General features: G+C 38.1%; 3 protein-coding genes across 4 annotated transcripts in view; 1 reads left to right on the top strand and 2 right to left on the bottom strand.

The window, feature by feature from the left end:
• Window positions 1-27,596, top strand: part of Smr (Smrter) — a 69,007-nt gene that overhangs the window by 32,254 nt on the left and 9,157 nt on the right. The window contains exons 2-12 of the mRNA XM_066293017.1: window positions 9,813-9,963; window positions 10,138-10,416; window positions 10,578-10,820; window positions 11,109-11,305; window positions 11,650-11,814; window positions 12,552-12,750; window positions 12,804-13,089; window positions 15,233-15,483; window positions 15,859-16,109; window positions 16,237-16,359; window positions 17,977-18,089. Coding sequence (XP_066149114.1) covers window positions 9,813-9,963; window positions 10,138-10,416; window positions 10,578-10,820; window positions 11,109-11,305; window positions 11,650-11,814; window positions 12,552-12,750; window positions 12,804-13,089; window positions 15,233-15,483; window positions 15,859-16,109; window positions 16,237-16,359; window positions 17,977-18,089 — 2,258 coding nt within the window. The remainder of the gene's footprint in view (window positions 1-9,812; window positions 9,964-10,137; window positions 10,417-10,577; window positions 10,821-11,108; window positions 11,306-11,649; window positions 11,815-12,551; window positions 12,751-12,803; window positions 13,090-15,232; window positions 15,484-15,858; window positions 16,110-16,236; window positions 16,360-17,976; window positions 18,090-27,596) is intronic.
• Window positions 471-27,596, bottom strand: part of LOC136345041 (uncharacterized) — a 64,370-nt gene continuing 37,244 nt past the window's right edge. The window contains exon 2 of the mRNA XM_066293027.1: window positions 471-481. The gene's annotated coding sequence lies outside the window, so the exon portion shown is untranslated. The remainder of the gene's footprint in view (window positions 482-27,596) is intronic.
• LOC136345038 (telomere zinc finger-associated protein) lies at window positions 18,605-20,803 on the bottom strand. 2 transcript variants are annotated; one of them, XM_066293024.1, is made up of 2 exons: window positions 20,436-20,803; window positions 18,605-19,988 (listed from the first exon to the last, which is right to left on the bottom strand). In XM_066293024.1, exons 1-2 carry the CDS (start codon window positions 20,662-20,664, stop codon window positions 18,967-18,969), a joined length of 1,251 nt encoding a protein of 416 aa, XP_066149121.1. In that variant the 5' UTR covers window positions 20,665-20,803; the 3' UTR covers window positions 18,605-18,966. The 2 variants fall into 2 exon arrangements, with proteins under 2 accessions (XP_066149121.1, XP_066149122.1); XM_066293025.1 differs by having other exon boundaries at window positions 18,605-19,970.

Raw genomic sequence — 27,596 nt, 5'->3', positions numbered from 1 at the left:
ATTGTGATATCTCGAGAATTAAAGGTGGTGTTGCGGAGATTTGCAAGGATATAACATTAAAGAACCCTAACTTGAACTAAATTGAGGACCTTGTCACAAGAAAGGGGAGCTCCATTTTGGCCAATTAAAAAGTTACGAAATTAAAGAGCCAAAAGTAATGTTTTTTCAAGACGTTGTAGACACAGGAGTTGAGGTAAACACAAGAGAACAGATGAATTTGTGCAATTTGAAAATAAAGATTATTAAAGAGAAAATTAAGATATGTTAAGATTTCGCGAATGACTTTGCAAATATCCCAGGCCTCAGTGTGGATTTCATGTTAAGCACACAAACAATTTAATCTTCTCAGAACTCAAAGGCATATATGTATGCACTAGACACCACAAATTACCAATCCCAACATTACCAAGTAATTTTGTTTCTCTGCAAATTTTCACTAATTACCCCAAAGTAACACAGCAATTGGGTTCGGATCACTAGCCTGATAACCTCCAGACGTAGTCGGAACAAGTGTTCCATTAACATTAAATAAAATTGGCAGTCGAAAATTGAACACATTGTACAGCAGGAATCTAATTGCCTCATTACATTCGACTGAAACAAATTTAACAAATTGAGTCAATTATTCATACCGCACTCGGTTCCCCCTTAAATAAGGGTTAGAGTTCTTGGAAATTTTTTAAAAACGTAACGTGCGTTTGTTGGTACTTAAGCTCACACACGTGTCTACCTTCCATCGTACCATTGCGATTGCACATCCGTTATGAACTTGGCGCACACATTGGTGTTTAATTAATTTAATAAGGGGAACAAATGTTAGAGACGGTGTCTGCCACATGGCATTCACGAATTTTCTCGGAAATATCCGCCTAACAAGGCGATTAAAAATTCCCACATCATTTGCCGCCCATCGGATAATTATTTACTTAGGAATACATATACGCGTAAGATTTTCTTGGAAAAATTAAATAGGTGCAAGAGTATCTTTTCTCTGCAGCTGGTATTTTCCAGCCACGTTCCAAAAATCGTCGGGTACAGCTAGCAGCATTATCTTCAGATTAGATAAAATGACGAAACATCGTGATGCAGGTTTATCGAAGATGATAACGAGGTTTTGGATATTTCTTACGAAAATCGAGTGCGATAAACCTCGAAGATTCAGCGGAAAAGAAACAAATGGAACTAAATAAATTCCGGGAAAGTTGCGGCAAATCGGGAAATTGCACGTTGATTGGTAATATTTTGTGGGGACAAAACCCCACGGAGAGGGATTTCGTCGTTCAACCGGAGCTTCGAGTGTCCACCTCATATAAATTCCCAGTTCTTTCCCAAATAGTGAAATCTCACAAATCGGCAAGGAAATGATGCAACCGCCATGAAAGAAAAAAAGGCACCACCAACGAAAATCGAACGCAATCCGCAGTAACGGTACTGCGTTGTTGCACAAGTTCATTATACTTGAACCCAGTTGACGTGTACATAACACTCGGTAAATAACGACTTTTATGCGACTTTTATACATGGTAAATTGAATAAAGTAATTCTATGCCACCCACAATACCGCCAGTCATCAATAGAAGTGACGCATCAAGATTTTTTTATTATTAGAAAGGCTTTCAAGGCCAGAATTATAAACACGAATGTAATGACATACCCCAGGTTCTCGATTCCATTACATTAATAATTCTGGAAATCGACGCCAGTCCGAGCGATTTATATTGTTTTTAAATATTTATGGTGCAAATTTTTAAGCAGGCTTAAACGTTGAGACGTGAAAATTCCTGAAAAATTTACATACGTGAAATGCGCAAAATGACGTTGAATAATCGACATAGATACTATCGCATTGATTGACCTAGAAATTTCGTGTAAAATCTCCTTTACTTCGTGCTTCGAAAATCGCTCACAACAATCCATGCCATCGAATCGAATAATCATCAGTTTTGTAATTGATGGCTAAGAATACTCGAATCTCTCGAACGGTTAGAGTTTCGGACATGATCCTGTTAAGAACGGAAGTTGACTCTGCCGCGGCCCATTGTGAAATAATTCATTTCTTTAGTTCACCTAATCAGCCAATTTAACGCGTTTCAAAAACTTTATATCTTCAATTTGTCCCAAAAAACCGTCATAACGCAAGAAATTAATTAGCTGAGCGCTTCAAAAGGGGCCTTTCGTACCTCCGGTGAACGATAACGATGCCTCGATATTTTGGTGCAGAACCGTAACTGGTGATTTATATTTATATACACGTTTGAAAACACACATTTATTAGCGCCCGTTTGGTCACTTGCAATGTCTGCGCATCTTCCAGCGTTTTCGTAGAATTTACAGAAATATCTATGGATGTAAATTCAGAATGTAGAGGAAGCAAGGAGAAACCATTCGGCTCCGTTATCAGCTGTGTACAGCAATTCGTAATGTTTAATCAAACGTCATAAAATTAAAATTGATCTAAACGAAAACTAAATCATAAAATCTTTTGAAAAGCCCTTTAAAAAAAGTGAAAGTTTGCCGCCCTATAAAAGATTTTTCTTAATCGATAATAAAAAGTGAAATGGGTTAATCATGAGCTTATTTTAACATACAAATTTCATATAAAGGCTTGTCGAAAATTGGTTCCATTTTGTTTTACAGGGTGTTGCAGTTTCATATTTTTCGATTTAAATTAATTTCTCTGTTATTTACAAAGATAATTAACTCAAAATTGATAATAGCAATCATTTTAGCATAATAAACAAACTGAAACAACAATTATTTAAAATACTCTACAGGGAGTTTTTTTTCGTAGCCGCTCTCAATATTTTACATCGGGAGGTTTTTTTTTATACATTTTTAGATTTTATTTATTAACTTCATTTAATCCCCCATGCCTTTTATCGACTTTTTTGCCTCTTCAGTATTTTTTTAAATTAGAAACGATCGTTTAAGAGATATTTGTAAAAGCTAAAATTACTAATTTAGATTGTAATGAAATTGTTGAAAATGCCCTTTTCTAACCTACTAAACTTCTTACCTACTAAACTTCTTTCCTACTAAAATACAAGGTTCTGCCTTTATTCTCGTGGACTGCCAGACTCTATGAAAAAGCCCAGATGCATTTCTAATAATTTGACAAGCATTTAAAATATTTTGTGATTTTACTACTTTGCCGTTTTATCATAACTTTAGGTCAATCGGGGCGAACGTGGTTAGATAGTTTTGCAAACACCTCTTAAACTATTGTTCCTTATAGCAAAAACTTAGGAGGCAAGAAAGTTCATGAAAGAGAGAAAAGATTAAATAAAGTAAATGAATAAAATCTAAAGTGTCAAAAAAAACCTTCCGATGTAAAATATTGTCAGCGACTACGGAAAAAGCAACGCCCTGTAAAGTGTTTTAAATAATTGTTATTTCCGTTTGTTCGTGATACTTAAACAATTGTTACTATGAATTTTAAGTTAATTAGCTTCACTAATAATAGAGAAATCAATGAGAAACGAAAACAAAAATTTAACTTTAATTCCTGTAAACCAAAATGGAAGCAATTAACGACATGTCTTTATACGGTGTTTTGATCTTAATATAAGCTTATGATTCACCCATTTCATTTTTTACCATCCATTAAGAAACACTCTGTATATCGAAAATGGTGCGTTTTTGACCGTGAATTTAATAGTATTTTTTATTATTTTGCAAAGTACTATAGCTTCCTGAAATATCCACATGATAAAATATTATACCTTGTGTATTGTTTGTTTGTATGTATCTATGTATGTATGTATGTATGTATGTATGTATGTATGTATCTATTGTATGTGTATGTACTTACTGTTGTGTTGTGTCTCTGTGGACATAATTGGAATTGATTTTGACTAATTAATGGTGTTAGGGTGGAGAAGTATCACTGTCAGTTTCCTCAATATCATAAAAATTTTAAACAAAAAACTTCACGGCCCGTGAATTTCTATAAAGTTCCAACCTTAAACCTGAACAAACCATGATATTTAAAAAATATTTTATTTAAAAAAACTGCATTTAGCATTTTTTCCTTGCCTGATTGGAATATGTTTTATTCTTTCCAAGGACTTTTACAAAGTAGATACCACGAAATACCAAAGACTTCCGTATAAATTTTTATTAAACGCTAATGGAATTTCATGAAATACCCATGACGTGTAGTCTAAATACCATAGAAATCACAGAACTTTTTGTACATTTAGCCTCATTACAAGGAGTAGGTCAAGTGGGTACGCAGGTACCTTTTAACAATTTTTAGGCCACTTAACAGTAACGTAACTTTTGTTCTTAATCCTGAACCAACTCATTTCCGAAGTCAGGCGATTCTGTTTAACAATGCCGACTAGCATTTTTCTCAAACACGCAATACGTATTTTTTCAGCAGGAAATTCCCGCTAATTGCAAGGTTCATAAATTTTTCAGTTTGATGTTTATCGGGCATCAATTCAGGAAGTTCAGGCGTTGGAACTAATCGAAGGAGCATATTTCTTTGTTAGAACCCTATATGAGTTCGTGCTAGTATCTACACGAAAACCCGGAGTACGTTTTTACCCACGGCGATTAAAGGTAAAATACCCTTTTTCTAGACTAGAAAATCGATACAGCTCCAACTACTTCAGGGACGGCGATGCCCTCCCTTAGAAGACCTTCACCTTTAAATGTGGGTGCACATCGATAATGTCCCGAAATAGATGCGGCAAAGTTACAGTTATTTCTGGCTCAGAAGAAATTCATGACAATACACAAAAAGGGATGAGGTAGTTCTTTTTGTGGGGACTCACCCTACTCAAACCCCTCCACTCACGCCGCAGCCAAAATTCGATTACGCTACACGTCATGAAGATCGCACAGCCTATCTCCCATATCGCAGCAGCAGTAATCGAGTTCCAAACTAAACGGGGTCGAGCCACTATATTGCTGCTATCAGGACATTTTCAAGCCCATGTTTCCCCTACCAAATCTGAGATATCAATGACCTCTAGCAGGAAATCACCTCTTGACGGGCGGGGCCAAGGAGAGTCCTGCGCACAACGCAGGAGTCTATTGGCCGCGGCCGCGGCGGCCATCATGGAAACCGGCTTGTTTATTACGGGGATGGACGACCTTGATGACGAAAGCAGACAACACGTTATCAGACGTGTTTTGTCAGACAAGGACGGGCGCGCGGAGGGGATAACTGCTGATTGAGAAACTTTTCAGAAGTTTTCGAATTGAAAGGAAAAACGGAGGCCTGGCCGCAGCAGGAAAACTGTTTGCTGCATCGGCTAAACGAATTTCGTGAGGCTGACGAATGGAATTTTTGGAAACTTAAAGGTTGACTTAGATTTTCCGAATAAGGACGACGTTTAAGGCTGCCAATGGAAATACAGAAATGGATAAATGAGGAGTAAACCGCTAGCGGATACACTGCGTGTCCGAAATTCGACTCCTAACATGGCGGCTCGAAACCTATTAGAGGGACAAAGTTGGTTAAAAGTAGGCGAAGGTGGCTTTTATGTGATGAGTGTATTGACTTTTTTGAATTGAAAAAGGTCGAAAATCCGGAATAACCGAAAATTTAAGTTATATTTTTTATTTTTCTTGAGTTAAATTCAAGCACAAATTGATGGAGATCGCCTTTTTAACGCACGTTCTTCACATGTAAATTATTATGGCATTTTCATGAGGTTTTTTTAATGATTTGTCGACAGAAAATCTACATAGTCAGTTCAATTCGAAAAAACAAGCCAATTTTAATAAAAGAATCTATGATAAAAATATGCTTGTGATCCATGTGGTACACACAATTTATTCAATGAATTTCCAATTACCCTTAGGCGTCGCACTATCCCACGCCCGACTCGACTGGAAAGAAAATGTGTCTGTGGTATTGCTCGACTGTTACTAGATTGCTCAAAATATAGTTTCAAAAATATCTATATCCACAAATTTGTGCTCATTTCGTTTATACTAAAAACTAAGAAACCTTTTGTAAAGTAGTGTACCAAATTTGACATAGTACGGGTACCCCTTGTGCATAAAGGAAACCATATGGTGTAGAAGCAAGGTCGCGCAAACACTGATAAAACCTAAGCGTGATTCCTTTTACTGTTGATACTGTCTAGAACAGAACGTTCGGGTTCCGTAAATGACCTGGTTTTTCTTGGAATATGTAGGCAATTGCAATTGGAGCTCTCATTTGTTGTATGAACAGTTAATCGGGCATTTTTTAAGGCCAAGCTGAGGTTAAATAACACCAAGCTCATCGCCTCTAATAATAATGTAGGTCGTGAGTTTTTTGGTGATAAGGCAGCGGGCGTTTGTGTGAGCGGCAGTATTGTTTACATGTTTTCTTTACGTGAAATCTGAAACTTTTTTCATACCCATTCGCATTGCGAAATAAAATACTTATTTTCTTTATTAGCTTTTTTCTGAATGTAAAATATCTTTTTCCGCATTCCTGCGGAAGAGTTCGTTACATGTGCTCACCGGAAAGTGATCGGTTTCCCATGCTGGTAGAAAAAGTTACCCTGCTCTCGGCTTCCAAGATGGCCAAAGTTTAACCCGCGCATCTTTATTACTCTGCGTTTGCGGCCACACACAAGTTTCTTTATCGTACACAACAATCCCGTTGTACTGCATTTTAATGCGATTAATGCACAAAACTACATTGTTTAATTGTGTGGGATAATTATAACACAATATGGTCTGCTCCTTATGTATATGTTAATGATGCTTAATTACTGTTATTACGGGATGAGAGTGGTTTTTTGGGGAGTTTTAATAAGTTGCTTTAATCACATGAGCAATAATTGTTTCCGGAATAATCCCATCAGCTATGGAGAAGTGTTACACCAAAACTGACTTGGTGAGCAGTATTCCCCGAAAAATTTCATAAATATTTTATTCTTCACATACATATCTATTTTACTGTTGCTTTGCCTCAAATGAGTTTTTCCTGGAAAAACAAAGTTTTTAAGTCACAGTCACCGCTTTGCCCTGAAGCCTTTCTAAAGATCAATAATGTATTCATAATTGTGTCAATTCAGTAAAGAAAAAGCGTTCAAATTGAAATTATTCTACTTAAAAAAGTGCAAAAAATAGCATCACAGATTTCCCCTTTGGAGAAGGGTACGATCCACTAAATAGCGTAAAGGGAATATCTCTTCAACATATTTTCACCTTCACAACTTCGTACCTTCTTTTTATCTGCGGATTAATGAAATTCGACATTGAAAATTTCAGCCGTTTGAATATGTATCTCAAAAACTGAGAGGAAATCGTGGAGGAAAATTTGTGAAACTTCAGTGCATTGTATCTCAGAAGCGAAGCATCTTTTGTGTAATGTTTATATAGACATTTTCTTTTCTTTTCCTGTGAGGGCTTCGTCATAGTGCTTGCTCTGTAGAAGGACTTTCAATATAAATTTCCTTCCCAGTGAATAATAGTACAAAAAAATTGTTTAGAGATATTTGACATGGAGTTCTGCAAGGTTCGGACCTCTCTTATTTTTTACGATTATTAATAATGTCGAAGTCGGACTTCGGAATATCCACACTGTATTCTTGGCCGGTGACACGACTTTAATAACCTTTGAGAGAGACCCCTTCGGGTGCCACATGTATAGTCTGAGGCGTCAGCCCTGTTGTCATCATACACTTTTAATTTGTAAATGAAGAAGAAATATGATCTTCGGTTCGCTCAAAATCGATATTTTTCACATACTAGTAGTAGTATTATTACTAGTATAGTAGTAGTATTTTATATATAAGGGACATAGCAACAAGGTAGCAAGTTTCAAAATTAAAAAATATGTTTTGCGTTCTTCTCACGTATGTTGTAAAATAATTTTTTTGAATTTCGTTCACCTATTTTCTGGGAGATCCTCTACAACAAAATGTTAAAAGCGTCGGTAACCATATTCAGGGTGCCATTCTTTTGGGTTTATGCACTATATTGTGATTTGTATTTTTTTTTTGGAACACTGTGTGAATTCTGATACCAAAGTTAAATTCCTTCTTCATTTCCCTAACTTTTTGGTCTCTTGCTGTATTTTTGTATCTTTCACCGGTTTCGTGGAATTGGCTTAGATACCTATCAATTCAAATGAAAGTTCAACCTACATGTTGCGGCTTGTAATCTAGGATTCCATGGCTAAGTTTCAGCAATTTCGATCATTTTTTTGTGACTTTCCAACACAAATTTTAATAATTTAGTTCAAGACATACGTGAGGCAAACGCCAAATATGAAGAAAAATGTGAAAGTTTGCCGCCCTGTGTATCAAAAATGGTGCGTTTTTGACCGCGGGTCTATTAGCATTTTTTTATCACATATTTTAGTACTGTCGCTCCCTAAAATATCTCCATAATGATTTGTTAAACCCTGTATATTTCGAAGCCTTGACGTTATGTGCGTCAAAATTAGGTGGTTTTAGTAGACAGGTCGGGAATTTCATCGTTATCCTAGTAGAGGTGCGGCGATGTTAGGGGTAAATATGAGACTAACGACGAGTAGAAACGCCACTAATTACTTTGGATCTCAGTTTTATCACAAGTTCCGACATTCGTCGAGGATTCTCTTTGAGAGTTAAAACTGAGAAATGTCTGTTCTTATGATGGCGAACACGTTTCACAGTCTCACATTAGTAGTTTAACGTGCTGAGGTGTAATTCTCTCACTTGTCCTTTTCTGTGCTAAAGCATTTTCATGTATTTACTAATTTATTCGTTATTTTTCATGTACTTTAGTGTGTACTTATACCGATTTTTTTTTCCATTCTGCATATTTTGCCCTGGCTCCAGACTCCGCTTCAATCGATGAAAATTCCGCGATTCAAGAGTTTTGAATTGGACCGGAGAGCCGTTGGTTCAGATTTTCGAGCTTTCCAAAGGGCCTTTCCAAGGTCAAGGCTGCCACCCATCCCAACGAAATGATCTTGATCTCTTAATGTGGCCATCCATTAAAACCAAACCAACAAACTCCGTTCCATTGTTTCACGTTTAATGTCCTAATGTCCGCGGCCTGACCTTAATCGCATTAAAAGCAAACGAACCGTTTAATATTGTTTTTCCAGATATCCCATTAAATCCGGAGTTCACAAAGCAAAGCTCATTTAATGCGAGTCGGCGAAGAAGCGAATCATCGCACAATGAGGTCCCATACAATAGTCTCCTGGTTGTTATATTGTTATTATAGGGAACAACAAACAGCCGCTGAATAAACAATATTTTCGGTGCCGGCCGGATGGAATGGAAAACATGCAGTAACTGCACGCTGCTGCTGCACTCGTTTTTCAAAGTCCGTTGAACCGATCGTCACAGGGTTAAAATTGAGGTTAAATAAAATAGAAGTGTGATTGTTTGGTTTAACAATTTATACTACCGAGTCAGTTTACTTTTATTGCAGTTTCTCAGCCGCCAATAATTTAAAAAGCAAAGTTCATCCGGAGTCATCGTTGTCGAAAACGCATTAATTCTTAACGCTAAAAACTAAACCACACATTACTTCAGCCTTTGGCATCGTGGAAACGATAATTGGCTTCATCCACAACGCCCCGTTACTGCCAGACAATGATGCTCCTCTGAAATTAGTCCATAATTTAGAGCGTTGAAAATGCCAAACTGGTCATTTCGAACCGAATCGATATGTAGGTTATTCTAGACCGTTCCGCATTTAAATTATTCGACCCCCCCTCTATGAAATATTGAGTGGCAACATGAAAGTAGTGTTGATAATTCCCTTCTGATCGCGTGAGCCGCTTCAGGAAAGTGGTGTGGGACAGAAAAAACGCTCCGTGCACGAATTTTGATTATGATGTATGTTTTTTCTTCCAGAACGAATCACAATAGTCAAGCAACCGCCCATGTGTCGCCGGCGGAGTTCTACAAAGCCTCGCGGTCGCCCCTACCCAACAGCAGCCGATGCGCATATCCTGCTCCACCCGCCCAGCTACAGTCAGCTACACCGAATATCACTCAAGTACAGGTAAAACCGTTTCACATACAAAAAAAAAAAAATCGAGATTCCGGAGACCCCCAAGAAAAATTAGGGTGCAATACTAGAGACACACAATTTGGCCGAATCCACTTGTGTATTTCGCGGTCTCACAATATCTCTGGATAGCCGAAGGTAGTTTCGCTAATATCAATTCCTCTCCAGGTTCCTCAGAGGTATCCCTCACAAGGGCCGACCTCCTCCGTCGCAGCCCCCACCTCGTCGACCCTTCATACCTCCCCAGTGGTCTACCACCGTCCTCAGCCGGATTACCGCCATCCGAACAGGATCACCTTATTGCATCCAGATTACGGCCTTGGAGCGCGACGGGACGCGTCCGGGGGCGGAATGGGCGGTCAGTCCTTTCACCAAGCATCCGGCGAACAGCCGATGAAAAAGATTCGCTTGACTGATAAAGAGCAACCCTTAAGGATTGATACAAGGGTAAGAATTGCTTTTTTGGTTTATTCGTAGTAAACAAAGTCTATTCGACCAAATAAAATGAGGACGAGGGCTAGTATCAGTATAGAGTTTTTAGTAAACTGTTAATTAAACAAACAGCAAAAGCTTGAGTGTGAGTGAAATTATTGGGAATATGTTTGTAGCCTGGGACGTACAATCCTCAAGTTGAAGCAATTTCACCGATTCCTGATTCTGAGGCCTTCAAGGCAACGAAAGATGAGCTGATTCAGCAGATCAGCAAAGTTGACCGAGAAATCCTGAAGGCGGAACAGCAGATCGTTATTTTGAAGAAGAAACAGGCGGAATTGGAGGAGATTGCTAACAAGCCCACGGTGAAGAGCGAAGTAGAGGAGGACGCTCAGCCGAAACACCAAAGTCTGCCTCAGGTAAATTTTGGCTATGAATTGAAATATGTTTAAATGATGCAAATTGAAATTTTGCCAACGTTTTGTTTGCGTGAAAGGTCCTTGACCAGAAAATAGAAATTTTAAATATTTACTATTGGAAGGTTTAAGCGATTAAGACGACTTATTTAGCTGCATTCGATTATGCTAATCAAAGTCCCCGGTCAAATATTCACCGTTCAATTACGCCACAGTAGCTAAGATGAATTTCGTAATTAATTTGTTGGCGTCTCTAAATTTTTCCTGATTGTAACTTTTTCTCTTTTTTAGCAAATTTATGCAGAAAACCGCAAAAGGGCTCAGAGCGCGCACGCACTGCTGGACACTGTAGGACCGAAGGTGGAATGGCCCCTGTACAATCAACCGACTGATACTACCGTGTTCCACGAAAATAACCGTCGAAATGTGATGTTTAAAAAACGCTTATTAGAATATTTTAAGAGAAGACATGCGGAAAGGCATGAAAGGTAAGAATCCATCGTTGTTTTAAAATCAGAGAATCGCACGATTTTGCGCATTTACATAAACTACAAGTAGTACAAATAGTATCAAAACTAAGTACTTATGACTTGAAATCAAATTTAGATCGTTTTGGATAAGTCCATAAAAAAGGGATAAAGCACAAGTCAATCAACCTTTATAATGTTTTATGAAAGGCACCTTTGGGGAGATATGTATAAAGGTTGACTTAGAGCGTTATAAATTCTTCTTCTCACCTTTTTTTTTTATGAGAAGTCGAACTGTTGTCTTTTGAATTTTAATGCATTTTACCATTCGAATAGAAAGTTTATCATTTACCAATTATTTCCAGAAATAATCATTTATCGGCGACATACAGCAAATTGATGCAAGAATGGGTGCGAAAATGTGACAAGATCGAATCTAGCGCGAAGAGGAAGATCAAAGAGGCTAAAAACAGGGAGTTTTTTGAGAAGATATTCCCGGAAGTCAGAAGACAGCGAGAAAATAAAGAGAGGTGGGTAGCAGATGCTCGTAATATTCTGAAATTTCACGAAAATTTTCTAAAAGTGACCTTTATTACCCTTTATTTATTCCGAGAAAAGATGCGCTAACTTTTCTGGAACGTACAAAATCTCATTTTTAGAGGATTATCACTTTGACTGCACAACAATTCCGTTCAAATCTCATGTCATTGTCAGTTTTGCATGTACGAATCCATATACATATGCTCTTCCGACTTGTTAAAAATTTGACGATGCCATAGAGGTCAACTGTTTCGTGCCTGTATAAGTAACGAACAGTGGCAGTAGTCGAAATTAACATATGAGTGAAATTATAAACATAAATTTTGCCAAATTTTAATAGACTTGTCTTGAACTTCTATGTCAAAGATGTGAGCGGGCGTGTGATGTTAAAGTTAACTGTTTGATTAGCCCTGAGATAATTTGTACTGGAGAGTTATAGAGAGAAACTTATGATTCTTTATTTTATTAATTTTCTGACTTTTATTGATCTTTTAAAGCGTTTCATTATTTTATTCAATTTTTATGTACTTGGTGCATATTCAGTTTTCATATTTTGTGCAACCAAACGAATAAACCAAATCTTGCTACATGAAGATCTTTTTTATAAGTCAGCCCGTATAACTCAAGGCGAGTCATAAAGGGGTCACTTTTCATGTAAATAATTTTCTTAACATTTCAATTAGACGGTTTCTCCTTTTTTTACTCTCACAATCTTCTCCTTTTCCAGGTTTAACAGGGTAGGCTCTCGAGTGAAATCGGAAGCCGATATGGAAGAAATCATGGATAATCTCCAAGAACAGGCTTTGGAGGACAAGAAAATGCGCAGCTATGCCGTGATACCGCCCATATTACTAGATTCCAAGGAAAGGCGAATAAAATATACCAATAATAACAACTTCGTCGACGACATGGAGGCTATCTACAAGGTTTATATATATATTTAAAATTTGTTACCTTTGCTTAATGTAAACTGTTATAGAGTCGACAATACCTAAATATATGGACGAACGGCGAGAAGGAAACCTTCAAGGAAAAGTACCTCCAGCACCCGAAGAACTTCTACCAAATCAGCCAAACTTTGGGCGAGAAGAAGACCGTTTCTGAGTGTGTTCAATACTATTATCTCAGCAAGAAAACCGAGAATTATAAACAGTTATTGAGGAAAAATAAACGGGATAAGTTGAGAGAGAAACTGCGTCAGACGAGGAATTCGGGGAAAGTTAACAATAACGCCAATTTGTCCGTTGTGGATACTTTAACCACAGGTTGGTAGATTTCTTTAAGTTCAGTTCTATTTGGGTCATTGCGAGTAATTTCTTTGCCATTTACGTAAATAAGTATCAATGTGGTCATCACGGAACAAGATTTTTCGAAACGGTGACGTTATGGGACGTGGGCGAAAGCATCGGTTTCAAATATCCGCGTTTATTATGAAAATGTATGCAAAAATCGTGGTGAAGACTATCGTATTGAAAGCATAGATTGATGTCACGGCTGTTAATTATTATTAATTATGTTATACCGTTGTTATTTTAAGGCGTTCTTTTTCCGTTATTTTTTATACGTATTCTGTGTTCAGACATAGAGGATTTAGATGCCTACATATAGTCCAAAAAGCTAAAAAAATATTGATGTTTATGATGACAAAATTAGGTAAATTGATTTTTGATACAGTCGGATTAACAGATTAATGCATGCAGTCAAATAATGCGTAAATCCAGTAAGTTTTTCGTTTGATTTTTTTTGATTCCGTTTTGCAGTAGTGCTGGATGTACGTACAGAGCAGATACATATTTCTTATAAATTTAATACGTACATCTTACAAACAAAATGGACCAGCATTTTGAATAAACCAACGTACTGACTGAGAAACAGAAATATTTCGGAAGAGGTAGGAAGATATGTAAAAACTAATCGTCATTGATGCGAGAATAATAAAAAATATTTATTTGAAGAAATCATGCATTCACGTTCCTAGAGTGGTTTATAAGAAAGAATCCGACATGGTCTCCGGTAGCTGGTTTAAGAACATATTAGAGATATTGCAATGTTGAATTTAGTGACCGAAAATCAGCACAAGGTGAATACATCTACCTGCTTTACCGTTTTTTAGTATACTGTTAATGTGTGTTCGCCAAATCATACAGAAATTCTACTACTTTTAGATGGCAAAATGATTATGACTGTGGAAGATGCATGCATAAAAATATTTCTTTCTATTTTTTTTTCGTATTACATGATAAACGCTTGTTGCAAAATGATTTTTTACCTTAAACTTCTTTAACATTAACTCCTTCATGTGCATCTCATTTCCTACAGGTTTGTCTCAAATTGTATAGAATTTCTAGTATGTGTGTGTCATATGGTTAAAAGGTTATGAATGTAGAATGTTTTGGTAAATGTTTTTCTGATATACGACCTGCTAAACGAATCAATGTTTCTAGGTAATGAAATCGATGGTCGGTTTGACATTGTAGAAGTAATTCATGAGGGACAGTTCTCATGCAATCAAAGAAATTGATCTGATTGCTGACACTGCCGCTTTTCTTGAATGTTTTATCTAATCTTCGCGCCTTTACAATGTTGCAACTTAAAGTAACTAGAACTTCCCGTGCAAGAACTGAGGGAATAGTGAAAATGCTAATAGTTTCTAAATAGTGATAAGAGCAGAGGTTTTGGAATACACTTCTTTTTTTATTATTTTAATTGTAATTAACCCAATATAAAATTTAGTTCGATCTACAGCTCATTTCAAATGGAAAAGGTTGGAAAATCAATGAAATGAGAGCAATGAGAAATAGTATACATAACTTTTTAATTTCACGGTAGTAAAGCATGTTAAAATCTTCTTCATGGTAACAGTTTTAACATTTTTATCAGTTTCAATAACAAAAAAAGGCCTAACTGTAACAAGAAATTTACCAAATTTAAAATTAAAAGATATGCTACATGACTTAACAACAGTGTGTAATTGAGCACACAGTAGCGTAAAGTAGGTTGTCTGCGTATTACCGTTACTCTACCTTAATGTTAGAAGGGTAGCGTTGCCGATATTGATTTTAAGTTGAAAATATTACTAGTTTTAAGGAAATTTCAACTTAATCATCTCACTTATGCTGGTATTTGATAATATTTATGAGTGATAGATACATCTTTAGTGTTAAATTCTAATTAAACTTTATATACCGAAGTGATAACAAGCATGTGTATTCTGCTTATGGTCCAGCAGTTTTTTTGTGTAACGTAGGAACTGTATAAGACCGTTTATCTAGATTTATCCGTAAACTCCATGTACTCACCGTCCTGAACGTCACCTCTTGTACCATTAATTATGTTTTTGCCGAATCTAAGAATAGTTTTATATATATTGATAATTGTAATAAACCATAAACATTTTTTATTCATTAGGCGTTACTACGAGACTGCAGCGCGAACAACAGCAGCGCACTGAAGGTACTTCAAGATCGTCTGATGCGTCTGCTGCTGCAGCGACAGCAGTCACCGCGGAAACAGTGACCAATTCTTCGCCTCCTCCTCCTGCAGTTGGTACAAGTGCCACGCCCAGTCCGTTAAATGCTGGAGCGGCCACCACGAGCACTGCGTCCACTACAGCGAGCAGTTCGGAATGGACGGGAACTGCTAACACGTCCACGACGCAGGTAAATATAGTGAGAGGGCTTTGAGATTTTACTAAATTATATGAAAAAAGAGGTATCTAGAAAACAATTAGAAAATACGTTCTTGTCAAACAGAAGTGGTAAAGCTTCGGCCGCGATTTTTCTGATTATCTAAACGGCTTTTTCCATTTCTCGTGTCAATGAGAAATTGAGTTTCTTAATAAATCGTTCCTAGTTGTGGGGATTGTTTTCGAAATGACCCACTCGTTTTGAAGTTTCTGAAAGTATTGATAAAGCGTCTGAAATTGCAGTCTGAACGTTGGAGATTCTTCATTAAAAGATATGCTCGATACCATGACATTTGTTTTCAAATAAATTAATAAATAATGTTATGATCAAATAATTAATCTTTTCCAGGCTCCCTCTCAGCCCTCAACAAGCAGCACCCTGCCTACAACCTCTTCGTCTGTGATTCTTTCTCCATCTGCCTCCCCAGTCCCTTCGACCAGTTTGACCACTACTTTGACCACCTCTGCACCGGTGACAATGACCGGAGTCTCGAATTCTATGCCTATGGAAGCTAATGGCGGTGATGATGTTACGAAAGACGGTAGTCAAAACGATAGCAAATTCAGCGATTTTAATTTATTCGAAGATTATAACAATCGGTAAGAGCATAACAATTGAGAACAAAAAAAGTTATCTTTTTATCCCCTTCTTTACCCTTATCTTTGTTATTTTTGAAGCCTTTGAATTTATTTATTTGTAATCTAATATCGCATGATATGATTTCAGGAAAAAAGGCGGTAGTGACGATTGCACTAGTGAAGAAAAAGAAGGAGAACCGAACAGCCTAGAACAAAAAGATCAAGGGAAGAAAGATGGCGAAACTCCGTCAACTTCAAGCGACGCTGTATGGTGAGTTTTCAGTAGAAAATAAAGTTTGCTAATTAGAGGCCGAAACTTCGATTAAAGAAGTCGAGATTTCATTGCGTTATTGCCGTTTTCGATTGGAAATTCTATCGAGGTAACTGAAAAGCGCATTTCAGAACTGCGAGGTAATCTTTTCAATTGAATCTACCGATTGATTTTGACAAACATAATTTTCATTATGATCTGCCGGTAAGTGGAATACCAGGGAGAATTTGCATTTTAGTCAGGGGCGGATTAAGGTATCTGTAACGTCGCACTGATTGAGACGTCGGCGCCAGTGTAAGTGAATTATAAGCAGTTAATTGAGGTGACAAGTCATGTATTGAATGTCACATTGATCAGTGATAGGAGTACTGAAATTTGGTTTTATCTTTATTAAAACGATTTTAAGCGCCCACAAATTTCACCATAAATCGTAAAGGGTTTTCTAAGCCGTTCCTGGATTCTGAGATACGTTTCCCCTTTAGTCCTCCGGGGATTTCCCTCGGCAACATTAATGCTGAGCGCACAATTATCGGAATAAACTTACATATCAATTTTGCAAATTGATACTTGGATTAAGCTGAAATTGTTTGAAAATGGACCGCGGTGCGGAGTTTGCATCGGGCTTTTTAAGTTTTCATAATTCCGACCGATGTTTTTCAAATTTGAAATTGCAGTTTCAATAATGCATCGAGGCGTAATTTTTAATTGGATTCGGTTGATCTCTTGTGAACAAATGAGGGAGTTTTTGTTTCGCTTTATGCATTAGGAAAACGTCCGGAAATTGTACCGCATGGGCATATCGGGCCTTCAGAGAGTTTCCATTGCCATAAATAAACTAGTCCTATGATGCCTATGTAAACAAAATCTACAGAGTGTCGTGAAAATTTGGAAAATTCTAAAGATTTTAGGCAATTCAAAAAGCCCCTTTAGATATTAAGCGAATATCAAACATTTCTACTCCTGAATATGATGGAAACCAAGGTAGGAAATGAGCGATCAAATGCAGACTTTTTACCTCAAAAGTAAAGCCTACCAGTAGTCCCACCTGTGTTTACTGCGAAACGTTGATCGACCCATATACAGATGGCGCTACTGGTAGTTTTTACGTGTGGGACAATAAGTTGTGTTTGGTTGGCTGTTTTCTTCAGTTGTCTCTATTGTTTCGATGGGGAACCAGAACTAGGGACTAGAAAAGGATGTGACATAATTTCCCAAAAATTTCAAAAAACAATTTTGCCTTTAATTAATCTTCGAACAGTTGTAGCAAAAAGAGATCTTTTGGTACACCTGTTCGGACTAACCATTTCAAGTTACTTCGCAAAAAAATAATCTGAGTGATTTATATCGGGTGATCTTGGAGGTCATGTTACAACTATTGAATTACAAAGTATTAGAGTAATCCTTGGTGTTGTAGACTAAGCTGATGCTCTTGAAGAAACATGGATTTGTCCACATTAAGAAACCATGGTTAAGGGAAAAACTCTTTTTTTTTTTTGTGAAGGCTTCTCCATGTACGAAAGCGTTTTGACACCATTATGAAATATAGAACCCAAATAAGTTTTGCGTGCACGTATAATTTTTAGAATTATTCTACAAGTTCTCCCTATTTTGTTCTAGTGATCGAACTTCTTCTGCTTCGACGCCAATACCGGAAAATAAAAAGAAAAAAGAGCGGCGGAAAGAAAATCCGTCTATTGAATCGAGCGATGAGGAAGCCGGTTCTTTGCAAGGTAGGTCCGTTTTATCTAAACGAAATTCATTTTTAAATTCCTGTTTTTGCCGAAATGTTCTTAGAAAAAGCGATTTCATTGATGTGATTGTTCTCATTTGACGAGCTTTCTATTGATTGGTATGTCAACACTGTGGTATTTTATTAGGAAATATGTTATTACTACGCTTCAATTCCATTACGGCTGAACCGACAAATGTCATAGAGCGTCGACCAAAATTGACCGTTCAATGACATAGGCATGGAGATATTTATTATCAAAAAATAATTCGTTCGAGAAGGTTTTATGTATGTGGGTATACAATAACGGAGACGTTGCACCTAGCCTCGACGTTCATTTGGAATTATTAAAGGAGTATTGTAAGAGAGGTGCTGGGACTTATTGGATTTCACTATACTTTTTTGTACTGCTTGGTACTACTTAAGTACGGAACTCAATAAGCTCCATTGGCATTTATGCGGCTCATTGTGGAGCCCGTGTGACTGAAAATCCCCAAAAAAGGAAAACAATTCCCATAAAACTTTAAATGCCATAATATATTTCATGCTTAATACATTGTCGTTCAATAAAGTTAAACCGCTTAAACCTTTTAGAGTGATATGTCATGTGAGCACAATAATAATAGTTCGTTTTCTAGCAGTTACGTATACCCTGTCAATTACAATTACCCATTAAGTGTCATTAGTAGAAATGTGTACATATTTTTATCTCTATATCTATATTACATTCCCTCTATTAGAGGATTTTACTTATTAACAACGGAACTTTAATAAATTTCTACGTAATGTACCCAGCTGATATTAACCCGCCATGTGTCCTTAATAATCACAAAAAATTGTATTTGTACCATTTTTGTGTGACCAGAGCGGCAGATTCCTTAAGTCACCTCTTGCTCGTTCTCGTTCTGAACGGCCACGACATCAATGGCGCTGCAGCTGCTACTCTCCTCCCCGTTCGTAGCCCCCGTCTCTACCACAATCTCGTTATTTTTGTGATTCTTATCTGCCACCTCTTCCGCATGGCACATCTTCCGGTGTTTGTGTACGAAGTAGTAACTTGGAAACTTGCTCCCGCAAGTCTTACAGGGATAATATTGAACGTTCATGTCCAGAAGCTTGACCTCTCTTTTGGTCTCTGCTTGGGCGACTTTGTCCACGCTGACCGGATACAGGTGGCGTCTCGCGTGTTTCTGGTAACAGTACTGCGACTTGAAGGTGTGGTTGCAGTACACACAGGTGAAGACTTCGTTGGACTGCTGTTGGTCGTCAGCGCTGTTGAGTTTCTCCATTATGTTTTCGCTCATCGCCTTGTTCATCGCACTGCTCCTACTGAAATCTGAAGCACTGAATACTTGCTGATCATAATTTTCCGTATCCTGCACTCCATAGTTCTTATTGACGACCCTGTGAAAGCGCACAGGGCCGTCGCAGCAAGCCACATCCACGATTACTTTATCTTTCCCGCTGCAGCTGTTCATGGCACCCGCTCTTTTAGTACCAGGTTTACTAGACTTCTTATCTACTGCAGGGTCTTTGGCCTTGCTACATGAAGCCTCAGACATCTCTTTCCGGTAAATCACCACCTCTTCATTTTTCTTTGGCGCAGCATCATAACAAGTCCTGTTGAAGAACTCCTGCATGGAGGGCGTCATTTCTCTGCTAGCAATTGGTTTTACTATGTTGATTTTTGGGGTTGCCTGGTCCTCGGGGGTGCGCTGTCCTTGCTGCATCAGAAAGGTTCTGCAGAGCTCCAAGGCCCGGGGCATATGCAGGATGTGAGTAGCCAAGAGAATACTGTAGATGTTGGTGATGTTCAGGTCCAGGTAGCCCGTGTACATGAAAGTGAGAAGGGAGGAGAACTCGTCCACATTGATGTTGGGGACTGAGAGAGGCGTAAGGCCTGTGAAAGATACCGACAAATTCCTTTTTTTTTTACTTTTAATTAAAAAATTTTAGCACTTTGAAAGAAAGAAATTAAAAAAAATTCGTGACTTCAGACTAAGATTTTTGAAGAACGTCGAAAGGAAGAACAGATCTGGTGGCTAATTTTAAAAAATCGTGTTTTATTTCGAGTTAATTTAAGAGCTTTGAGGCTTCATAAGACGTGCGAGATTTCACAAGAGCACTCTTGAATCAATTCAGGACTTGATTTTCGGTGAAGTCATCGAAGGACGTGGAAAAATATGCGAAATTTTGAATTAAAAAAATTATGATTTAATCATTGTCAGGTTATTTTGATCCTGACGAGGTTTTCTGATTCACCATCTTTAAAGACGCGATACATTTCCACTGTTTGGCTTGCCGCATTATTTAAAATTTTTATTCCACTAGTGCGTAACATTTTTACCTGCATGATTAGCCAACGCCGCTTTAAAAAATCCGCTATGTGCGGACAAAACTCCCCTGTGGGCAGAGAAATGAGTCATCGAAGGTCCTATTTGAAGGGTCACATCTGGAACTTCCGGGGTTTGCCCAGGACCCGGCAGGGACAGGTTCAATGGTACGTGTGGTAGTGGCAGAGCCGGCAAAGCTGCACAGGGGTTTAGCGACAACCACGCTCTGTAGAGAGAGTACATCTTCGAATGTTAACGCGGCACTAGTTTTTCATGACAAATATGAGATCGCGTGTAGAGCAAACACCTGTTTGGTAGAAATCGCAGTCCTCAGTTTCACCACGGGGGATGGACGGACGGCACGCGACTGAAAGGCGCCTTGATAAAGTGCCGCCACTTTATAACAACCCCAATTTGGAGTCGGCCGCACGATCAACCGCCAACACGCCGCCCCTGACGGGTGGGGGGTGATGTTAGCGAATTCTGCTAAATTAAAGGTGTCTCGCAGGACCCTTTCGCTGACTCCATTGAATGGGACATTTCAAGGGATTAGTGCCACTTAAAAATTATATTTGACAGACAGCGCTTAATTTTTTTAGCTCCGAAATCGTTTGTGGTGAAGTCCGATTATGAGCCGTTTCGGTTTTTAAATTAACACCAAAAACGAAAACGTGCGAATATATTTTAAAAATGAATGGAGCGATGGAGAAACAATAAAATGAAATTTACCTCCCTGTGTTTAGGTAACGAGATAGTTTCTGCCCTTTGTTCACATGAACTTTTTGTTACTTGCTTCGATGGAAGGGGCGCTTTTAAGTTCTTGTGCATTAAACTCGTACCATCCCGTATATTTAAAAGCGTATTATATTCTTACGGTCCATCGCTACTAGCAACGGGCCCTGTACTTCGGTAACAAACCCTTCACAGGCTATTTTTTCATATTTTTGCGTATGAAAGCTGCACTATTCTCTGAACAACATTTTGTAAGACCCGTATTCTGTGCAAAAGCAAATTTCAGCGCAGTATGTAAATATTAAAAATTGTCTTATTTACTTTGTGACCTATACTGGGCGAAGCCAGAAGCGGGACACAGTTTGAAATGTTTTTGACTTTATATGTAGGATGATTTTAACCGGAAAATTGTAACAGGCTCATAAAAACGCAAAGGACAATTTGTTTTAAATTCTATGATTTAGAGCTTCACTGTCCAAATACAGAGTGTTACACTGTGAAAATAGTTCGGTTTTTTCACAGCTCCTACAATTTTTGAAATATTTAAGTCAACTTTTAAGCAGGTGTGTGGTGTGCTTTAGCACTGGGCGTGCGTTACACGTTCCGATTTATTATTAGATATACGCCGACAATTCACAGAGTAATTACCACAAATATAATGATCACGCAGTGTGTTCATGGAAAAACTTATCGTCCAAATTGTTGTAAAAACGGAGATGTGGATGAAGGTACTGAGTAAGGTGGTGTTCCAGGTTACGAGGGGGCACTTTAACGTTATCTGCATGGACCTAATTGTCGTTTCTTACTGAGTTGCACTTCATATTAAACGTAGTTAAAAGTACAAAATATCGGCGCATTAAGGAACTCGATTTGTCAAAGCGTTTTAGAAAAATTAACAAAAAACTGATACGACGATTTCAAACGCATCAAACAAAATTTCCGACTTCTACGGATTTTTGGGATACTTTTTGCTCGACAAGTAAATAAATGTTTTCCATCGAATGAAATACATTCCATTCATCATTTTCGGACTGAAACGCAGATTTTGCAATATAGTATTTGCTAAATAGTGGGCGATAGTATAACTCTAACATCTCGATTAGTTTATGATCTATGGAATAAAAAGTGGAAATAGTCTATTGTACGATGAGAATGACTAGTCCTCTCGGCAGATTGCTGGGAGTTTCAACTAGAAATCTCCTTACAAAAAAATTTCTTATGTCTATATGGAGCAATTTCCAGGAAAATTTACGGTTTGGGTCAGCAATAAATTCAAAACGAAATCAAACGAAAGTATGGAAAGAAGCTACCACAATTGATTTGTTGAGGCAATTTGTGCCTTAACCAACTACGTCAATTAGAAAAGTGTCTCGTCAAACTAAAATGTCAATTGGTTCTATTGAAAAAGTGACAAAAATATACTAGTTGCACCAGTATGAAATGCAAATTCGTCGGGCACTGGCTGAGGATAAATTCGACCCAGAATTGAGTTTTGTGAAAGCTTGACGGCACTGATTACCATTATCAAAATCTTGTTAAAAATATCTGTTTTTTCGATGAGCGTATACAGGGTCATTCACGGTGAGTGTCCTAGCAAAAGTTTACGGGGTTCTAATGTAGCTAGAGATTTGAAATTTTGGATACTGATGCAATGGAGTTTGATCTGTTGAATTAAAATATTGGCATCGTTGCGACGTTGACAGATCTATAAAAAAAAATTATTTCGAAAACGGTTCATCATAGCTATGGCATATGAAACATAAACTGGAGTTTAAATCTTCCGGGAAATTCGAAAATGTAATAAAATACAGGGTGTGCCATTTAAAATAACAAAGTTGTTGTCAGTTACACATAGATCTGTCAACGTCGCGGAGATACCAATATTTTAATTCGACAGAGCCAACTCCATTACATCAGTATCCAAAATTTCAGATCTCTAGCTATATTAGAACCCCGTAAACTTTTAATAGGACACTCGCCGTGAATGACCCTGTATTTTATTTAAAAGGTTTTGTTATAATGAGCAGAGTTCCCGTTACAGGTGCGATGAAAAGCCTCCTGTTTTCGGAAGTTTCGCACTAAGTAACCTAAAAAAGTTAATATGTGGGATGTATTGGAATATTGGAAGATACTGTAATTGGACCATTGTCCATCGATGGCGAAGTATACCTCAATATGTTAAAAGAGTCAATTGACCATTTTGTAACAGAAGCCGTAGCAACGGAAGTAGATCATAATGGCAATTGTCTTTTGAATGAGAAAAATTGGCACTTTCAGCAAGACGGGACACCGCTACATTATGTCGGGTCGGTGCGAGAATGGATTGATAGCTAATTTCCAGTTAGATGGGATGGCACAAGAGGGGCATTTGAATGGCCCCCAAGTAGTCCTGATTTAACGCATCTTAATTTTTTTCTTTGGGGTCATCTTAAATCAGTACCTTATAAATCAGGATCGTGTAGATATCTATGAACCTAAGAAATAACAAAATGTCGGGTCATTACTACAGACACCTTTCAAAGGCTCCGACAGAAATTCGAAAACAGATTATGTTTGTGTTTGCCACAAAATGGAAATTATTTTAAACATCTAGTGATTTAAATGTGACGTAATTGTAAGTGTAAAAACATTATTCCTACACATTTGTTATGGATAAGTTGACGTTTTTAGCCTCATTGATAAATAACATTAAATCGACTTTTCTTTCATTTTTCCTTTATTTTTCGAAAACGCTTTGACAAATCGAGTTCCTTAACGCACCGATATTTTGCATTTTTAATTGCGTTTAATACGTGATGAAACTCGGTGGGGGCTGTTGTTTGAAACTTTCTGGTGGGGACGGTCGGAATAGCAACCGGGAATAATTAGGTTTATGCAGATAATGTCAAGAGTGTTTCCCCTCGCAACCTGAAAGACCAACTGACTCGGCAATTTCATATATACACGGTGGTCTGCAAGTCAACAATTTCCCTTGAAGGGTAGAGAGGCCAACTCAAAATAAGTCGATTTAACTTGAATTGCTTATTCCAAAAGGTGATAATAACCAAGATACAGGGTGTCACAGGTGAAAAAATAAATCACATTTCTTTTTAATCCGTCTACCCTACTTCGAACTGATTTCACGAAATTGTGTATTCGGGAATGTCTGGAGATGATAAATTCAGATTTATCGACGATTTAGGTGTATCATTGATAGGGCGCCAGAGGCAGCTATTTGGACTCATTTAAACTGTCAAAACTTTTACTACAATAATTATTTAACCATTAACATACGATCAATTTGCATGCATCATTCGTTTTAGATGCTTTTTTTCTTGAAAACCGTTTCTTCTAGCGACTTCAATGGGGTATACCTTTCTCAAACAGGAAAGGCGAGAAAAAACATTTATCTAGTTCAAAATGACATATACCGTGACGAAAAAAAGTTTTGGCAGTTTAAATGAGGCCTGTGCCGCCTTTTAGACGACACTCCTAAATCGTCGATAAATTTGAATTGATCATCCAAAGAAATTCCCGAGTGCAAAATTTCGTGAAATTAGTTCGAAGTCGTAAAGTCGTATTAAAAAAAAATGTTATGTTTTTCCACCTTTCACACCCTGTATCTCGGTTATCATCAACATTTAGACAAAGATGAGTCTAGTTAAATCGACTTATGTTGAGTTGGCCTATCCACCCGTCGAGGGATAACATTGGCTTACGGGACATCCTATATTTACTTCCGTTATTACGATATTTGGGGCGGTAAGTTATCAAATGGACACATTATATGATGTGATAGTTTGAGCTCAGATCTGGTTCGACCGCCCCGCAGTTCTTCTTCGATCCAGCATCAGTTCCTTTCTTTGGAAGCCTAGCAACGTCATTTTATTAGGTGTATACCTATGACTCCGCGTTTTTATTTCTAGTTCTATTTTCTGTGAAAAAATATTTTTTTATTTAAGGAATTTTATTTCATTTTTTGTTCCGTATTACCAGCTTTCTATTTATATATGATAATTGCTATATGACCTTTTAAAACTTTTCAATTAAGGTTTAAATATGTCCAATTTTGTGCCGAATAAACATCATTTGCGGGAAGCTTTGCTCTTCCTTTTCCATCTTAAGAAAAACGCCACTGCCGCTCACCAAATGCTCGTTGAGGCTTATGGCAATGATGCTGCATCTATAAGAACTTGCCAACAATGGTTTCAGCGCTTCAAATCAGGTGACTTCGACCTCAACGACAAGGAACATGGTAAGCCATCGAAACAATTTGAAGACGAAGAACTGCAGGCTTTGTTGGACAAAGACGCCGCGCAAACGCAAGAACAGCTCGCATCTTCCATTAACGTCACGTAGAAAACCCTTTCGGTTCGTCTTCACGCTATGGGAAAAATTCAAAAGGAAGGAAAATGGATGCCTTATGAATTGACGGAAAGGAACAAAGAGCAACGAAAAACGACGTGTGAGATCTTGCTTGAACGTTTTCAAAGAAAGTCTTTTCTACATCGTATCGTGACCGGAGATGAAAAATGGCTTTACTTCGACAATCCAAAGAGGAAAAAATCGTGGGTGAGCCCGGGTGAGCCAACAACTTCGACCGCAAAGCCAAATATCCACGGGGAGAAGGTATTGCTCTGCATTTGGTGGGACCAGCGCATCATACTGTATTACGAGCTTCTCCAACCTGGCGAAACAGTCACTGCCAATCGTTACGTCCAACAACTGGTGCAGTTGCGTAATCAACTCGCAGTAAAGAGGCAAGAATGGGTGGATCGACACGACAAAGTCATACTGCTTCATGACAACGCAAGGCCTCATGTCGCTCAACCAGTCAAGAACACCTTGAAGGATATCAAATGGGAAGTCTTACCGCACCCGCCATACTCGCCAGATATCGCCCCGTCGGATTATCACCTTTTCCGTTCAATGGCTCACGGTTTGGTAGAGCGGCGCTTCCAGAATCGCCAAGAAGTCCAAGAATGGCTTGATGAACGGATCGCTTCAAAACCGACGAATTTTTTTTACGATGGAATCCATAAACTGCCTAATCTCTGGGAAAATGTTGTCATTAACGATGGAAATTATTTTTAATAAACATTGTTAATAAATTTATACAGTTTCAAGCAGTTGAAAATGCATAAAAAAACGCGGAGTCATAGGTATACACCTAATAAATATAACATAATATAAATAAAATGAATATGAATAATATAACAATGATTTTATTGAAGTTACCTATTAAGATCGTTCTGTTCATGCGTCAAAGCGGAGGCTGGCAAAGCAAATTGTTAGTTTTCTCTAACATCGAAAACCTCCAACTGCCGAGGACTAATGTCTCGAGGTTCCCCGATCAATTTCTTCCGAAGTCTCGACTCTGGTCTGTCGCATTTTGGAAAAAAGTTGACGACGTGGGTGACACATCCCCCTGTATGGATAATCCTGATCTTGCAGTTGTTGGACTTTCGAGCCGAAGTTTGGCAAACACGAGATGAGATCGATTAAGTAACCTGACGAGGCGAGTGGAGAGTCGGAGTTTTTAGAAAAGTCAACATCCGCCATAACCCGTCGACAAAGTTTAAACAGAAGCGAATAAGATCCGCGAAGCGAGCGGTAATTGGAGAGAACACGCTACATAATCCTCCCTAATTAGTCGAGAAAATCAACACGGGAATTACCGGTTACATGAAGAAAAGCCGGCCCGGTTAATTGGTCTGGGAAACGGCGCACTTAGGATCGAAGTCATTAAGGGTTGTTCTATTGAAATGAAGGAACTCTTCCAGAGGTCGGATGTTCGGCTGAATGAATTTTTTGGAGAACGCATTGCGTACTAATCGTCTAACACGCGAAAATTTTGCTAATTTGTAAATTCGGACCTCGATAATCCCACCGTCCGATAATTAGTGTTATTAATTCCGATATGTTTGATTTCGGGTTTTGATTACCCGGCATTTTGGCGTTATTACTATCCCTGGGTTACCGAGTTTGCTGATGGTATTGCCAGTGGGGATTGCATTTTTACGTACATCGGCATTTTCCTAATTTACCTGATGCCGATATGGGGGCATAGGTAAAAATATTGCCGAGTGAACAAAAATGAGAATAATTGTACCAGGGAAAAAGAGTAATATTAAAAATTAAATACTTCGCTTCTTTGAGTAAAAGTCTGAATCGCACGTCGTCGAAGTAGGGGTGCACAGGTTGTCGGTTTCTGGAGCTCAACCTTGAGGATCTCGCTAACTGTAAAAGATGCGAGGTGGGTTAATTTAGCGCAAAGCAGGGCTTCACCCTCCGCTTTCGAAAACGTCCTTTCTTCTTATTTTAGTCTTTAGTCTTGTGACGATCGTCGCTCGGATTTCGTCAACATCGCTGGGTGCAGGTTTGTAAGCGAATCTTCGAAAGTTTCGCATGAAAAATTATCCAATGGAGCAAGATCTGGTAAACGTGCCGGCCATCGTACGTCT

The sequence above is a fragment of the Euwallacea fornicatus genome, chromosome 18 (assembly GCF_040115645.1).
Source record: "Euwallacea fornicatus isolate EFF26 chromosome 18, ASM4011564v1, whole genome shotgun sequence".
In the NCBI taxonomy this organism is placed as follows: domain Eukaryota; kingdom Metazoa; phylum Arthropoda; class Insecta; order Coleoptera; family Curculionidae; genus Euwallacea; species Euwallacea fornicatus.
This window is presented reverse-complemented; position numbering and strand designations above follow the sequence as displayed.